This window comes from Bombina bombina, chromosome 4, assembly GCF_027579735.1.
Source record: "Bombina bombina isolate aBomBom1 chromosome 4, aBomBom1.pri, whole genome shotgun sequence".
Lineage (NCBI taxonomy): Eukaryota > Metazoa > Chordata > Amphibia > Anura > Bombinatoridae > Bombina > Bombina bombina.
This window is the reverse complement of record NC_069502.1, coordinates 1195596503-1195614823: the sequence shown is the minus strand read 5'-3', so window position 1 is coordinate 1195614823 and position 18321 is coordinate 1195596503. Positions and strand designations below refer to the sequence as shown.

The 18321-nt window shown below is 36.2% G+C and overlaps 1 protein-coding gene across 1 annotated transcript in view; it reads right to left on the bottom strand.

Annotated features, from left to right (window-relative positions):
- Positions 1–2529: 2529 nt before the first annotated feature.
- KCNK16 (potassium two pore domain channel subfamily K member 16) overlaps positions 2530–18321 on the bottom strand; it is a 193677-nt gene continuing 177885 nt past the window's right edge. The window contains exons 2-6 of the mRNA XM_053712810.1: positions 13357–13471; positions 6368–6534; positions 3324–3489; positions 2961–3130; positions 2530–2730 (exon numbers count right to left, since the gene is read on the bottom strand). Coding sequence (XP_053568785.1) covers positions 2530–2730; positions 2961–3130; positions 3324–3489; positions 6368–6534; positions 13357–13471 — 819 coding nt within the window. The remainder of the gene's footprint in view (positions 2731–2960; positions 3131–3323; positions 3490–6367; positions 6535–13356; positions 13472–18321) is intronic.

Below are 18321 nucleotides of genomic sequence, written 5' to 3'. Positions count from 1 at the left end.
CTGAATTGTTTACAAATGCGCATGCGCAATGACGTATGATGAGCGTCATCAATACCTACATAAACAAGCCTAAAATGGCATAGAGATGGGGAAGATTTAGGCGGCCATATTTCGAGCAGAATAACGCATATATCATGAGTGATTACTAGGACAAGGAAATAGGTAATACAGAAGGGATGCGGTGTAGGCGGATCTTCATTTGGGTTTCAGAAATATGGCATCCTGTTGTGTCGGGTGTTGACTGTCCCTTTAAGAGTAAACATAAGAAATCAGCTTAAATCCTGTATAAGTATCACTTGTGCTAATATTTTATGCTAAGCACATGAAAAGTCATATACAGTGTCCATCTTAGTGCATACAACCAAATGCATCTTCAAATTTCCTTTTAAATCAATAATATTATACTATGTATACAATTTTTATAGTAATGACCTAAAATATCAGTTACAAATGTACAAATATGTGACATTATAGAGTTCTTTACATTTCTGGCAACACCATAGACAAGGAAACCATAAAAAAATATTTGTTAAGCATTTACATCATCTTATCAACCGGTGTGCACATATTAAATAATCTGCCTTAGTTCTGTTCTCCTTCCTCCAACTCATAGGTTCCTTGCAGACTGCTCTGATTAATAGAAGAAGGTGACCTGTACTCTGATTGGCCAGAATATACTTACACATGCTGGTAGATGTAGTTTTTTTCCCCCTGGGACTCTGGACTGCAGCTGCCCATGTTTTACTGATAAGTTTACATTCAGAATAGGAAGAGGAGGATCTAGTATTGAAATTGCTATTAGGGGAGTAAGCAGTGTCATGTTAATTAGGCATTTCAACGTGCATAGACTCATCAAGAAAAACATGAAAATTAAATTAAAATTGCACTTAATAAATAAAAGGAATTTAAATAGTTAAAAAGACCAGACAATTATAATTTGAGAACAGATCTACAGTAGGTTTGGAATTCAGGAAACATTACAGGGGCAGTGTATTTATTGACAAAGTTAACCAACCACTACAGATTTGAGTTTATGACCGGCGCACTAGTAAAACAAATCCAAGGTCCAAGTCCTCTACTTTTGCCCAAAAGTTACTAACTTAATAAAAGGTAAAATATTTAAATAGTCTTTTTTCTAGGTTTAAAGCATTTACAACAATGACCTGTGATTACACTTTCTTAATATGTAAACAAGGATTAAGATAAGATATTTATTGCAAAATAATTTATTATTGCAACAGCTGAAAAAATATATTAAGTGATTATTTGAAACTTTAACATCTGGAGGCAGAGAATATCCAGCTTTGTGTACAAAAGATTGATCTACACAAATCAGACTTCAGTCTGTATGAGTAATGTTTCTTCCCGGTCACCAGTTTTAGTCTTGCTATTAGTATACACTTGTCTATATCCAGGTACAAGTATCTGTATACGCCTTTTGTTCCCCATAGTAAGGCAGGTGTGTGACAATCTATGATGATGAACATTCAGACAAGTATGTGCACAGATTTGTCGCCTTCCACAGTAACATGTTTGTGTATGTACCTAATTAAAGTTCTATATCTGGGGTTTGCTGTTGTATCACATAGGGCCAGAGTGGGTTTAATAAGGCTGGTGAAAGAACTTCCTAAATATAATATAACAAAATCACTTTTACTCTTTGAGAGCTTAGAAACATTGAGTAGGGATGGAAAATATATTCTCCATGTGATCGAGTTGGTCTATTTGCATGTAACTAATACCGTCATCAAAGAAGTTGTATGATGAAGAAAAAGGGTGAATCGTCACATCCTTACATTCCAGAACAGGAGGTAGCATACAAAAGATACTGAAGTATGGTGTCTTCTACCTTGCTATACTTTCAGACCTCCCCCTCCTCCTAAATAGAGTTTTGAAGCCCACTAGTGAAGTAATGGGTAACACGGAGACAGAGACAGTATGACTCCAGAGGAGGGAACAATGACATTCCCCTTAGTGTGCTGTCCACTTTTTTTGCATTTGCAAAGAGATAAGCTAGTGGTTTGATTTTAACACACACACACCTGCATTATTTTATTATGCTATGTAGGGATGTGTGGGCAGGTTTAAAAATAAAATATCTAATTACGAAGAATGTGGTAAGAATTAACACAGATTGCCTCCTCTCAAGTATAAAGAGTAAATATACAATGGAAACAGCATGCCTGCTCCCCATCTTGTATAGCCTACTTACAAAATAGGTCCAGGTTGTTGCCATGGGCTGCCGTATGCTGAACTAACCTGTTCTACAAATCATTAATAGAGTTTGTCTCAATGGTCAGCCTGTAAATGGTATCTTTATGCAAACACATTCAGTTGTGTTCCTCCAAGCACATTCAGTTGTGTTCCTCCATGGTGCTTGAAGTATCTATTATGTGTTTTGGGTCTACTCATTAAGAAAGTAGTCTGTACCCAGTAATGGGCATTCACTAAGGTCAGGGTCTACACCAAGATTGGCTCTCATTTTAGTAAGATTACACCCTGCTGGCTCTGTCTTCAGTGTGTTCAGTTTTATACCATACTTGTGTAGTCTTTATTAAATGTCACATCTGTGCCTATCTGTGGCTCTTCATTTAGGTAGCTGTGTGCACCACTATAGATCTTCAGTAAATTTTGTGTCTTGCTGTGTTTTTTTTCATTGCTTGGCCGATATCTGTACTCAGCTGTGACTTCCAACAGCCAGGCAAATGTGTTTTCCCCATTGTGGTTCTCCTGAGTAATTCATGTGTCTATACAAAGTTAGACTCTCCATATTTGAAATGTGTTTATTACTCAGACACGCCTCTATTCATGTACATGTTTGTTGTTCTCCACAATAAGGTAGGTATCAGTAGTTGGTTATGGATTTCCTCAATCAAGTAGCTGTCTGAACCCAATTATTTGTCTCCACAATCCCAAAGTTACATTTGTGCTTTATGGGGGCAACGTTCTGACTTACTCACAGCCTTCTCCTCTTTTATGGCATGCTTTTTCTGCATCTTGAAGCGCAGCAATTTCTCTACAAATTCTGCCGCAAGGTTAAAAACAAGCGCAAGCCAAGCTAGGCCAAAAATGATCCAGAGTGCAGCAAGGCTCCGGTATACAGATATGTAGTGCTTGTTTGGGTCAGTTCCTGAGAAATTAAAACATAAAAGTAAGAAGTAAAGTAAATATATATGTTTACATTATAATGTGACTCATTTTTAAATACTGGATATAACTACATATTTAGTGGTGTTTATGTCTCCTTATTAAGTATACACAACTTTACATGAAACATCAGTACTAAAAGGATGGTTATTAATATATGGGAACATGTACTTTACCTAATACATAATCTCCAAATCCTATGGTGCTGAGAGTGATGAAGGCAAAGTAAAATCCCTCTCCATAGCTCCATCCTTCTACGTAACTGAAGATCATTGGCGGAAAGACCAAGAAGAGGAGTGATCCAGCCAGCAGATAAAATGCCACTATCAGTTTCTTCATTAGCTGGAAACAAACCAAGGCACAGTCAGTACCAAAATGAAAACAGAAAGGATGGTTCTCATATCCCGGTTAAAAACTAACTCACTTACAAAAATGGCTTCTCCTTGATATGCATTAATGATTAGGGGGCAGATAAATTAGTTGATACTTTTAAACCACGCTTTATTTTTTATATTTATCGTTTATCAGCTTCACAATCTCTAATTCAGAAGAACCAGATACCAGAAAAATATTTTTAGAACAGCACAAATATTTTATTTTTTAGTTTCACAACCAATATTACAATATTCAGCTATGTCAAATAATACACTAATCAGATTATGTTCTACAGTGCTGAGTTTATATGTTTGTTGCAATACCCACTGGCTGTCATGGAGGGGCATTTGGTGTCAGGATTTTTGTGACAACATTTGATTTATGTGTCCTTTATTCAAGTGTAAGTTTACACTAATTACTCATAATTATCTATTGGTATTAAACACAGGATAAACCTGGGGCTTGCTAGAAAATAAATCATGGGATGTTTTTTTTATAATTAAATGCAATATTTATAAAAAAAAAAAGTATGGCTGATGCAGTGTTCCCTCTAAACAAACATTTTGTAAATGGCTCAGCAGTGAAAAAGTTAATAAGGGAACCATATCTTGTGGCCTTAGAAGAACCGATGATAAAAGGATTGTCAGATCAGTGAGAAATGATCATTTCAAGTCTCAACAGTCTCGCAACCCATTCGCTGGGCGATATGTTGTAAAAAAGTGGGCTGAGCCTTGCTGTCCAGACATGTGGCAATGAGCCTTCCATAGTAAACTGTAGGGATAGCCTCCTGTTCAAAAACACCTGAATATAGTCAGTGAGCGTGGTTCTCGACAACATAGACATGGCATGTTTTCAAAGTATCCTTACACATCATATAGTGTCTGTTCACTAAATATAAAAATGGTTTCTGTTTTGTAAAAGTTAAAAAAAATCACTTTACATTCAGTAGATTTCTTTCAGTTGCTAGATTACAAGCGGAGCGCTAATTTATCGTGTGCCCATTTCCGAGAGTGTAATCAATAACAAGCCTTTACAAGTAGCTGGTTATTGCTACTTTTTTAAAATGGTAAACGTGTCTTTACATAGTGGTCTATAGGGAACTCTGTGTCCCCTGTACAAATATATGCATATGCTTATATACATATATATATATATATATATTTATGTGTTAATATGTGTATATAAATATATATTCATATATATTTGTAATTTGCTGCCCATCACTGCGCGACTAACCCCTTCACTGCGCTAGGTTCTTATGCCGTGTCTCCCTGCATGAGAACTAGGCTACAATTTGAGTCTATGGAAGCGCGCATTCGCATTGCGACTAACTTGTAATACCAACACACATTTACAAAATTAATATTTTGCGCTCCACTTGTAATCTAGCTCATAGTTACTGTAAGGGTAGCGTGACAGTTATGTGTGAAAAGTTGCACTTAAAGGGACATAATACTCATATGCTAAATCACTTGAAAGTGATGCAGCATAACTGTAAAAAGCTGACAGGAAAATATCACCTGAGCATCTCTATGTAAAAAAGGAACATATTTTACCTCACACCTTCCTCACCAGAGTAAGTATTCTGTAAAAAGTTATACTTCAGTAACTGCCCAGCTGCAGGTTTAAAAAAAAAAAAAAAAAAAAAAAGTAAGGAAGAAATGAACTGCAACCAATCAGCATCAGCAGTGCTGATATCATGAACTCTTTTAATGTGATCTCATGAGATTTCACTTTACTCTCATGAGATTTCATAGTAAACTTCCTTAAGCTAAATAGGGAAATAACATGAGTGTGCATGAGGCTCGCTCCCTTGCAGGTCCCGGGACAGACATACTGATTTTCTGCTTAAAGTCCTTTACAATGGGATGTGTATACTTAGGACATTTTGAGGTAAAATATCTTTTTTTACATAGAGATGTTCAGGTGATATTTTCAAGTCAGCTTTTTACAGCTAAGCTGCAGAACTTTCAAGTGTTTAAACATTTGGGTATCATGGCCCTTTAAGTTGGCGGATATTTGTTTGCAACATTAGAAATTAACGCCAATGTTTACCTATTATAACACAGGCTACTCCAACACCCATATATTCAGTATGTATGTGATCACTATTGGGCATAATGTATATGTGTATGTAGTGTGTTATGTGTATATTATACGGTAAAATACTATATTATGTATTTAAAAACTTCTAGAGGCTATACAAATACAATGTTAAAGGGATATGAAACCCATTTTTTTCCTTTAATGATTCAGATAGAGCATTCAATTTTAAGCAACTTTCTAATTTACTCCTATTATTAAGTTTTCTTCGTTCTCTTGGTATCTTTATTTGAAAAGCAGGAATGTAAGCTTAGGAGCAGGGCCCATTTTTAGTTCAGCACTTATCTAATTTGTTTAATTATCTTGGTATCCTTTGTTGAAGGAGCAGTAATGCACTACTGGGAACTGGCTGAAAGCCAATGACAAGATGCTTGTATGTGCAACCACCAATCAGCAGCTTCTGTGCCTACCTAGGTATCCTACCTAGGTATTCTTTTCAACAAAGGATACAAAGCGAACAAAACAAATGAGATAATAGAAATAAAACACTAATTAAAATTGCATGCTCTGAATCAAAACATTGGGTTTCATGTCCTTTTGAAGTATAAACCAGATTGTGTGTGTGCTAAAGGTTCCATAAAAAGACCTGCAATACATTTATAACAGAAGAAAACGAGGTTACAAACATTTGATAAATCCTGGTTAGAACTTGTTTTAGTCATTACAGGATGATTTCCTTTTTATAATACAGCTTCTGTATAAAGATTGAGAGGATATAGCAGTGTATTTATAAGGACTGTACCCCAGATTCTCCAGGTCGTTGTGCACATTTTCCCAGAGCTATCAGATAACTATTTAATCCTTTTCCGACTTGGTTCAGAAATGCCAGGTTCAGGGGGACCCCAAATAAGGCATAGAACACGCAGAAGACCTGTCCTGCAACTGTACTCGGGGACAAGTTACCATAACCTGCAAAAGAAAAAACAATCCTTTTATTAATTATCTGGATTATGCTTTTAGAGAATGTGAACAAATAAAGTTTCCCTTACACAGCAGTGATATCATTTAAACTATTCTGATAATCAGCTAGATTATGAGTTTTGCATTATGAGTGAAAAAGCATTGTTATGCTTCATAACGCTGCTTTTTCCCTAACGCCGCTATTACAAGTCTTGTCGGTATAGGTGTACCGCACACCTTTTTGGCCATCACGCAACGGCAGTACCGCACTTTTAAAAGAGTCCTTTTTCAATGGGACTTCCATAGCGCCGGTATTACGAGTTTGCCTGGGAGGCCAAAAAGTGAGGGTAAACTCTATAACCACAAGATTCGTACCGCCATCTTAAGTCAGTAGTTATGAGTTTTACGTTACAAATCTGTAGCATAAAACTCATAACTAAAGTGTTAAAAAGTACACTAACACCCATAAACTACCTATTAACCCCTAAACCGAGGCCAATCACGCATCGCAAACACTATAATACATTTATTAACCCCTAATCTGCCACTCCGGACATCGCCGCCACTAAATAAAATTATTAACCCCTATTCCGCCGCTCCCCGACATCACTGCCACTATAATAAACCTATTAACCCCTAAACTGCTGCCCTCCCGCATCGCAAACACTATTTAAAGATTATTAACCCCTAATCTGCCGTCCGTCCACACCACCGCTATAATAAACCTATTAACCACTAAACCGCAAGCCCTCCACAACGAAATATACTAAAATAAATTATTAACCCTCTAAACCTCTGACCTCCCACATCACTAACTCTACATAAATATATTAACCCCTACGGAATCCTAACCTTAAGTCTAATCCTAACCCTAACGTAACCCTAAGCCTAACACCCCCTAACTTAAATATAATTAAAATAAAGCTAAATAAACCTTACAATTATTACCTAAATAATTCCTATTTAAAACTAAATACTTACTTACTTGTAAAATAAAACCTAAGCTAGCTACAATATAACTAATAGTTATATTGTATCTAGCTTAGGTTTTATTTTTATTTCACAGGTAAGTTTGTATTTATTTTAACTAGGTAGACTAGTTAGTAAATAATTATTAACTATTTACTAACTATCTAGTTAAAATAAATACAAAGTAACCTGTAAAATAAAACCTAACCTGCCTTACACTAAAAACTAACATTACAATAAAATAAAAATAATTAAATTATTAAAATAAAATTTTCTAAATTACAAAAAAAATAAAAACGAAATTACAAAAAATAAAAAACGAAAGTATCAAAAATAAAAACAAATTACTCCTAATCTAATAGCCCTATCAAAATAAAAAAGCCCCCCAAATAAAAAAAAAAAACCCTAGCCTACACTAATCTGCCAAAGGCCCTTAAAAGGGATTTTTGCGGGGCATTGCCCCAAAGAAATCAGCTCTTTTACTTGTTATAAAAAATACAAACAACCCACCACCCAACCAACTAACTCCCCCAAATAAAAACCTATCTAAATAAACCTAAGCTAACCATTGCCCTGAAAAGGGGCATTTGGAGGGGCATTACCCTTAAAAGGGCATTTAGCTCTTTTACATTGCCCAAACCCTAAGCTAAAAAAAAACCCACCCAAAAAACCCTTAAAAAAACCTAACACTAACCCCCGACGATCCACTTACAGTTATCGAAGTTCAGACATCCATCCTCATACAGCCGGCGAAGTCATCATCCAGGTGTCCAGGTGGTAAGAAGACTTCATCCGGGCGGCTTCTTCTATCTTCATCCATCCGGCGCGGAGCGGGTCCATCTTCAAGACATCCAGCACGGAGCATCCTCTTCTTACGATCATCGCTGGAAAATGAAGTTTCCCTTTAAGTGACGTTATCCAAGATGGCGTCCCTTACATTTCTATTGGTTGAAAGATTTCTATCAGCCAATAGGAATTTAAGGGGAAAAAATCCTTTTGGCTGTTGCAATCAGCCAATAGGATTGAGCTTTCATCCTATTGGCTGATCCAATCAGTCAATAGGATTAAGATCTCATTCTATTGGCTGTTCCAATCAGCCAATAGGATGAAAACTCAATCCTATTGGCTGATTGCAACAGCCAATAGGATTTTCCCCTTTAATTCCTATTGTCTGATATAAATCTTTCAGCCAATAGGAATGTAAGGGACGCCATCTTGGATGATGTCACTTAAAGGGAAACTTCATTTTCCAGCGACTATTGTAAGAAGAGGATGCTCTGCACCAGATGTCTTGAAGATGGACCTGCTCCGCGCCGGATGGATGAAGATAGAAGATGCCGTCTGGATGAAGACTTCTTGCCGTCTGGATGAGGACTTCGCTGGCTGGATGAAGATGGAAGAGGCTGCCCGGATGAAGACTTCTTGCCACCTGGTTGATGACTTTGCAGGCTGGATGAGGATGGATGTCCGGATTTCAAAAAATGTAAGTGGATCATCAGGGGTTAGTGTTAGATTTTTTTAAGGGTTTTTTGGGTGTTTTTTTTTTTAGCTTAGGGTTTGGCAATGTAAAAGAGCTAAATGCCCATCCAAATGCCCTTTTCAGGGCAATGGTTAGCTTAGGTTTATTTAGATAAGTTTTTATTTGGGGGAGTTGGTTGGTTGGGTTATGGGTTTTACTGTTGGTGGCTTTTTGTATTTTTTTATAGGTAAAAGAGCGGATTTCTTCCAATGCCCCACAAAAGGCCCTTTTAAGGGCCATTGGCAGTTTAGTGTAGGCTAGGGTTTTTTTTTTTTGGGGGGGGGGGGCTTTTTTATTTTGATAGGGCTATTAGATTAGGAGTAATTCGTTTTTATTTTTAATAATTTCATTTTTTATTTTTTGTAATTTAGAAAATTGTATTTTAATAATTTAATTAATTTTATTTTAGTGTAAGGCAGGTTAGGTTTTATTTTACGGGTAACTTTGTATTTATTTTCAACTAGGTAGTTATTAAATAGTTAATAATGATTTACTAACTAGTCTACCTAGTTAAAATAAAAACAAACTTACCTGTGAAATAAAAATAAAACCTAAGATAGCTACAATATAACTATTAGTTATATTGTAGCTAGCTTAGGTTTTATTTTACAGGTAAGTTTGTATTTAGTTTTAAATAGAAATTATTTAGATAATAATTGTAAGGTTTATTTAGATTTATTTTAATTATATTTAAGTTAGGGGGTGTTAGGGTTTAGGGTTAGGGTTACATTAGGGTTAGGTTTAGGGTTAGGGTTTCATTAGGGTTAGGTTTAGGGTTAGGGTTACGTTAGGGTTAGGTTTAGGGGTTAATATATTTATTTAGTGTTAGTGATGTTGGAGGCCAGAGGTTTAGGAGTTAATAACTTTAGTATAGTGGCGGCGATGACATTGGCGGCAGCAGATTAGGGGTTAATAACTGTAATGTAGGTGGCGGCGATGTTAAGGGCGGCAGATTAGGGGTTAATATTAGATTAGGGGTTAATATTTTTATTTAGGTGGCGGCAATGTTAAGGACGGCAGATTAGGGGTTAATAACATTATGTAGGTGGCGGCGATATCGGGGACAGCAGATTAGGGGTTAATAACTGTAATGTACGTTGCGGTGATGTCGGGGCGGCAGATTAGGGTGTTTAGTCTCGGGGTTTATGTTAGGGTGTTAGGTTTAAACATAACTTTTTATTTCCCCATAGACATCAATGGGGCTGCGTTACGGAGCTTTTCTTTCCGCAATTGCAAGTTTTAGGCTTCTTTTTTGCTGGCTCTCCCCATTGATGTCTATGGAGAAATCGTGCACGAGCACGTCAAAGCAGCGCTTGTATTTCGGTGCGGTATGGAGCTCAACGCCACCATATCGCCCGTACAAGCCTGCTTTTTCAAAACCTGTAATAGCAGCGCTATAGGGAGGTGAAATAACGCCATTTTTTTGGTGGTCGTTAATTTCCCTATAGAGCTGAAAACTCATAATCTAGCTGTATGTTTTTAAGTTAATTTAATAGAAATAAGCAACCAGTGACGTATTGTTAAAACAGCCATTTATCCCCTGAATTAAATTGATATTTTCATGTTGATATTTGTACAAACACTGACGGATAGTCACACTTTATGTAATTAATACAGTAGCATCTAAATGAAAGACATTATGTCAAATGTTTTTGTTTTTATTTGCAGTTAGAAAACTGTGTAAACTTTTATGATTAAGACAGAGAAATTAGTTTCCAATTTATTTCAATTATCAAATCTGCTTCATTCTCTTGGTATCCTTTGCTAAAGATGCACAATTTCTCTACTGGGAGCTAGCTGAACATAACAAGTGAGCCAATGACAAGAGGCATATATTTTCAATCACCAATCAGCAGCTAGCTCCCGGTAGTGCACTGCAGCTCCTGGGTCTACCTAGGTATGCTTTCCATCAAAGGATAGCAAGAGAATGAAGCGAATTAGATGATATAAGTAAATTGGAAAGTTTAAAATGGTTCATAATATTGTGATTGCGATGGGGCGATTGTGTTTTACATATAAAACTGCAATCATACAATAGCAAACGAGTTATTAATATAGAACACGTTTGCTACATTGCGATAACACGCAATTGCGGCATTTCAAACGCAATATTAGGAAAAAATATGAATATTGCAAACTCGCAATCGCATTCTTAAAATAAGTTTAAAAAAACACACCAAAGGACATAATACAAGATTTTTACAATATCGCCTAAAGTTTACATACATATTTTAACACTATGCTTATATAAATAAACAGTAAAAAATGCATGTACATATTTCATATACCTACAATCCTCCAGCTCCTGCAGGGGAATTATTGATATGTTTAATTGACTATTGTAGTGTACAGACAGGATTTGAGTTTGTGCTGACACGTCTACATTGTATTGTCATACAGTACTGTGTAAAGGGATCATTTACATTACACCTATGATATACAGTACTGTGTAAAGGGATCATTTACATTACACCTATGATATACAGTACTGTGTAAAGGGATCATTTACATTACACCTATGATATTCAGTACTGTGTAAAGGGATCATTTACATTACACCTATGATATACAGTACTGTGTAAAGGGATCATTTACATTACACCTATGATATACAGTACTGTGTAAAGGGATCATTTACATTACACCTATGATATACAGTACTGTGTAAAGGGATCATTTACATTACACCTATGATATACAGTACTGTGTAAAGGGATCATTTACATTACACCTATGATATACAGTACTGTGTAAAGGGATCATTTACATTACACCTATGATATACAGTACTGTGTAAAGGGATCATTTACATTACACCTATGATATACAGTACTGTGTAAAGGGATCATTTGCATTACACCTATGATATACAGTAGGGGTCGATGCTGCATTGAATATATCAGAGAAGCATCGCCACTCACTGAAATGTATGGTAAGATGCCTCTTGGCAATGCTGCCTTAAAACAGTACTGTCAGTTCTTTGGAATATTTTGACTTTCTCGACTTCACAACGGATCCCTTTTGAATGTTTTCCCGCATTGCAGCACTTTCGATCATCGGGACGACAGTATGCTAATGAATGAAGATTGTATTCTAATATCAGTATTTTAAATAAGTGGATTTCATCTTAAAATGTTGAATACTGTATATCAGACATCAGGGCCTGACATTCAAGTCCTAAGTCAAGTCTGATGAAGGGGTGAGATCCATGAAAAATTACATCCTATTTTGTGTGCACATTAAAGGAACATGAAACCTAAATTATTTCTTTCACTATTCAGATAGAGAATACAATTTTAAACAACTTTCTAATTTACTTCTAATATCTAATTTGTATCATTCTCTTGATATCATTTGTTGAAGGAGCAGCAATGCACTAATGGTTTCTAACTGAACACATGTGTGAGCCAATCACAATCAATATATATATGCAGCTAGCTACCAATTAACAGCTAGAATCTAGGTTCTCTGCTGCTCCTGAGCTTGCCTAGATACATCTTTCAGCAAAGGATAACAAGAGAAGGATGCAAATTAAATAATAGAAGTAAATTTGAAAGTTGTTTAAAATTGTATTCTCTATCTGAATCATGAAATAGTGTTTTTGGGTTTCATGTCCCTTTAAAGAACATTTGAAAAATGTCCATGGAGTCCGTGCCTGTTTTTTGGATTTTATATCTATATATTTATTTAACTTTGTATTGTATTGCTGTCACTCAAGTATATTCTGAGACTAGCATTACAATCGGGGGAAGTAAAAGTGCCAATCCTTAAGTTAAAGAATAGCTATAAGATAACATAAAAATAACAGTTATATTACAAATGAGTTTTGTATGCTATACTGGGGGGGGGAAGCTGGTTTTGCCCATTTGGAGCTCATCTGTATGACCGTGTGTCCCCTTAAACAGGCTGTTTATGATTGCTTTGACTCATGCATTAAGCAGTGTGCTTTTTCAAATGAATGGTTGTATATTCATTTTTAGTCTTAAAATGGTTTTGGAATGAAAGAAGGCCTGATATGTGATTATCTGCATATGCCATCCACTAAGATGCTGTGATTATAGTTTTTTTTTAAATTTAAATTGTAAATACTTTCAGACATGCAAATGAGCGCATGTGCATGGTATTTCATTGAGTCACAATGTATAGTACATTTATCAGTCTTTTGTCCATAATATGAAACAATGAATCCCTTGGCCAAATCTTCTTGGCAAATTAGGTTTTCACGGCAATATGATTACAAGCAGAAAAATTGTGGACAGAAACAAAATACCTATAAGCAAATCTGTATATCAATGTAGTATTTATAGCTAGACACATCAGATCCACTGCTGTGATCTAATTACCTATAGTCGTAATGACTGTCCCAGCAAAGAAGAACGAGCTGCTGAAGTCCCAGTTGCTGGGGTTTGTAGAGTTACCTTTAGGGTTCAATCCCTTTTCCCAGGCTTCCATTATAATCTAGAGAAACAAAAGTGAAAAAAGTGTAGGAAAAAAACCATAGCTGTAGTTAAACATTGCAAGAAAACACAATAGACAGAAAATAATTACACTGCAAGTGAGTGTTTGCATATTTCTGAAAGACTAAGAAAACAGTTAGAAAGAAAGAAAAGGATGTAAAGAAAGGGAAATGGAAGGGAATCACATATTTCTTGTGTGTTTTTCACTATTCTTAATCAAGCTGGGTAGCTCTTCAGACATTGTGACTATAATATAAAAATATCAACTGAGAAGATCATTTGGATACAACTCACATCTGCTCACATGTTTACCCAAAACTAAAAATGTTCAAGGTTTAGAGACGTTACTAATCTTGTTACCTAATGATTAATTGGCTTAATTTGTGTCTGAAAGGTTATGGTGTTTGCTATTAAAATTAGCGCTGAGGAATCTGTTGGCGCTCTACAAATAACCGATAATAATAATAATAATACATGAATACAAAATATTAGAACTTTACCTAAGAGATAGTTACAAATACAGGCAGTCATTTTATTGTTACCTGGGGTATGCATAAAGCAAGTATGATCTTTCAAACACAGTTAAAGGGACAGTCTACACTAGAATTTGTATTGTTTTAAAAAATAGATAATCCCTTTATTACCCATTCCCCAGTTTTTGCATAACCAACACAGTTATATTAATAAACTTTTTACCTCTGTGATTATCTTGTATCTAAGCCTCTGCAAACTGCCCCCTTATTTTAGTTCTATTAAAAGACTTGCATTTTAGCCAATCAGTGCTGACTCCTAGGTAACTCCACGTGCATGAGCACAGTGTTATCTATATGATACACATGAACTAACACCCTCTAGTGGTGAAAAAATGTGAAAATGCATTCAAATAAGAGGAGGCCTTCAAGGTCTAAGAAATTAGCACCAGTTGGTTAAGTTCAGCAAGCAGAATTTTCACCCATTCATACATTATGCATGTCTTCAGCTGCGCAACTGTACGGGCCTTCGTTGCTTTTTTTGTGCTTCATAATGTGCCACAGATTCTTAATTGAAGACAGGTCAGGACTACAGACAGGCCATGCTAGAACCCACACTCTCTGTTTACGCAACCATGCGCTTGTAATCTGGGCAGAATTTGGTTTGGCGTTGTCCTGCTGGAAAATGCAGGGACATCCCTGGAAAAGATGACATCTGAATAGCTGCATATGTTGCTCCAAAATGTATACATATTTTTCTGCATTAATGGTCCTTTCATAGATGTAAAAGTTACCCATGCCATGGGCACCGACACACCCCCATACCATGACAGATGCTGGTTTTTGGATTTGACACTGATAACAGCTCGGATGATCTTTTTCCTCTTTGACCCGGAGAACACGACTCATTGGACCACAAAACACTTTTCCACTGTGCTACTCTCCATCTCAGATGAGCCCAAGCCCAGAGAAGTTGGCAGCGCTTCTGGACAGTGCTGATGTATGGCTTCTGCTTTGCATAGTAATGCCTTAACTTGCATCTATGGATGCAGCAGTGAATGGTGTTGATTGACAAAGGTTTACCAAAGTATTCTTAAGCCCATATCAGGATATCCATTACAGAAACATGACAGTTTTTAAAACAGTGATATCTGAGGGATTGGAGATCACACATATTCAGAAGTGGTTTTCAGCCTTGCCCTTTACACACCGATATTTGACTGGATTCCTTGAATCTTTTAATTATATTGTGCACTGTAGAAGGTGAAATGCCCCAAATCCTACCAATTCGTCTTTCGGGAATGTTGTTCTCAAAGTGTAGGATTATTCGCTGAAGCATCTGTTGGCAGATTGGTGAGCCTCGACCCATCCTTGCTCTTGAAGGACTAGGCCTATACTATAATTACACGATTGCCTCACCTGTTTCAAATCATTTTCTTATTTCAACTTGTCACATCACTATTATTCCTAAATTGCCCCTATCCTAATTTTTTTGTAACGTGTTGCAGTCATCAGCTTCAAAATAAGTGTATAGTTTTGAAAATACATTAAATTCACAAAGTAAAAAATCAGGGTGAATTGAGTTTTCAAATGACTGTTTTTTTGCATTTTCCATATTGTCCCAACTTTTTCGGTATTGGGGTTGTATTTTACACACATGCCATGTATTCCATACTGAATAGAAAAAAACATGTGGCTTTGTCATTTTGGGGCTCATCAGTATGACACTGTTTCTTCTTAAAATAATAGTTTACCCAAAATTGTATTTATTTTAAAACAAACAACAGGAATATTTAAACATATCACTATGTGAAACCTTAATACTTTGTTTTCGTGAAAGAGATTTTTTTTAAATATTTGTTGAAAAATTGTATAAACTATACCCCAAACTTTAATTTCTATACGTACGTCAAGGTTATTTTGTTATATAGCACATGCACCAGCCCCTAATCATGACATAACCGCAAGTTTGAACATGGACGGACCTTTGCACAATAAAAGCTCTTCCATGTTCAGCACAGCATAGTTGTCTGGTCTGGATTGGTCAGAGTTGCATACTTCACTGCTGGTGTATGTGAGTGGAGTGACTGTAGCAGTAGCTCCCTACAGAAATGTAACTCCTGCCAGACATGAATCAGTACTGCAGTGTGCTTTCGATTTCATGGGCATATGCTTTATATTGACTTAGGCTGACCATATGTCCCGTTTTTAAAGGGACAGTACCGTTATTTTATGTTTCTTCAACTGTCCCGTCGTTTCTTTAATAATATTCATCTTGTCCCGTTTTGAGGGTTATTAGAAGCGCAAGTGTCATTTTTTAGCACACATACCACTTACTAACATTTTTAAAACTCAGGAAGGGTAGTTTTTTTTTAACTGCAGGGTTTGGGTTGGGTGGCAATGCCCACATGATCCACAGCACCGCGTCTATGCCGCCCGCACTCAAAATTAGGGGCGTGATCATTGAAAGCAAGTGACAGCAGGTCAGTACTCAGTCGTGAGCTGTCAGACTGAACTGAGGAGAGAGACTGGTCACGAGAGGGAAGTTAGAACTACTAGCTAGTGCCTAGTAAGGACAGGAGTCGGACTAGATCTGTCATCATCTGATGTGATGATGATCTGCCTCTGCCATCATCCAAATTAGTGGCTGACCATCACAAGAGAGATAATTCTTACCATCTTCTTGTGTCACAGTGTGAACATACAAACATAGTGATCAAGTAGATCAAATGTCTAAGTTTTGCAAGAATTGTGCATGGCCAAAGTAAGACCAGTGTCTGTGCCTGTCAATCAATTAAATTGTCATTAATTATGCTTATTATTATGCTGCTGCAGTGCTGGTTGTACAGACGTTATAAATAACAATTATCATTATCAAGTAACTATTTCCACATTTTTCTCAGTTTATCCACCATGTAACAATGATTTTGGGCAACTCAGCTAAGGATAATTGTTGGCTCAATAGTTTATATTCATGTCATAAAAGAACTTTTGTTAAAATCTTACTTTTTTCCCTATGAATAAAGAATTTTAACCCTGTCCCGTTTTTGACATCTCAATGTCCCGTTTTTGTCTCAAGGAAATATGGTCAGCCTTGACTGTACATATGTTTATATAGACTTTAGAAATAAACCAATAGCACCAGTGATGCTGTAACTTAAGGAGAATGAGGCACAAAGTATTTTACAATTACTAATGGAATCTGAAATGAAAATTAAAGTCCTACAGCACAATTTGTTGAAAACAACATTTGGAGAACTTCACTGCATTATTATATCAGAAGTAACGTCTCTGACAGTCCTGCAACAAAACTTGAATAGGTGGCTTTCTTTGTCCAAAGCAATGTTTTGTGAACTTTACTGCGTTATTATATCAGAAGTAATAGTTGTGAATAGTGTTACCCTTGCACATTTTATTATCAAATGCAGCTGTGGTAAACAATATTGCTCTGAGCAAACTGAACGTTTTTTTGAAGCATTGTAGTTGTTATAAAGCAGCAGCCTGAAATAAATAAAATGTATAACGTATTAAGCTGCAACAAAATATCCAATGCACCTATACTTTATTACTATAATTAAGACAGACATCAAGGGGCACACAAAATATTGCTTAGCCACAGAAAAAGGGATGAAATGAAACAAATGTTTGTGCAGCTATTTGCAGTTTATTGTTCCATCCCTGCTTGAGAGAATAAAAGCACACAACAAGTGCTAATGGTAGGATCTATTAATGGAGGGCTGTAAATGTGCTGAGCTGCAGGATGGGGCTGCGTAAGCTTTAAATCGTAAAAAAAAAAACTCGAAATCAATGTGCATGTGCCTTAGATGCAGATTGTGCACGTGCAATGCAAACTTACTATTGTTTGCATCTAATCAAATAAAGCACAATGATTGGTCATGGGTGGGCTAACAGGGCTTTGTTGTCTAGCCCTTTTATCAGGGTGTTTCAGGATCGTGGAGCTTAATGGTTAGGACATAAATTAAACAGTTAAATCAAAAAGTTTTAATATTACATTAGTTATGTTCAATGATCTACTTTACTGTCTAAAACTTTGTTATTGCAGCTAAGTGAACAGTCTCTCTTGAGTAAGCAGTCCCTTTAAATAGATAGTTTTGGGTTTTCTGCCTCAGTAATTTATAATGTACTTTGTCAAAGCCATGGCAATAATGATGACACAAAATGTCTAGTGGAATAATAAATAAAACAGTCTTGTAGTGAATGTGGACCTGATATGTGGTTATTTGTATGTGCCACCCACTAGGATGCTGTGATTAAATGGTATATTTAAAACTTTGAATAGGAAATATGTTTAGACTTGCACCTGAGAACATGCACACTGTATTTCATTGAGTTCCAATAAACAGTGGAAAGTTATCACACC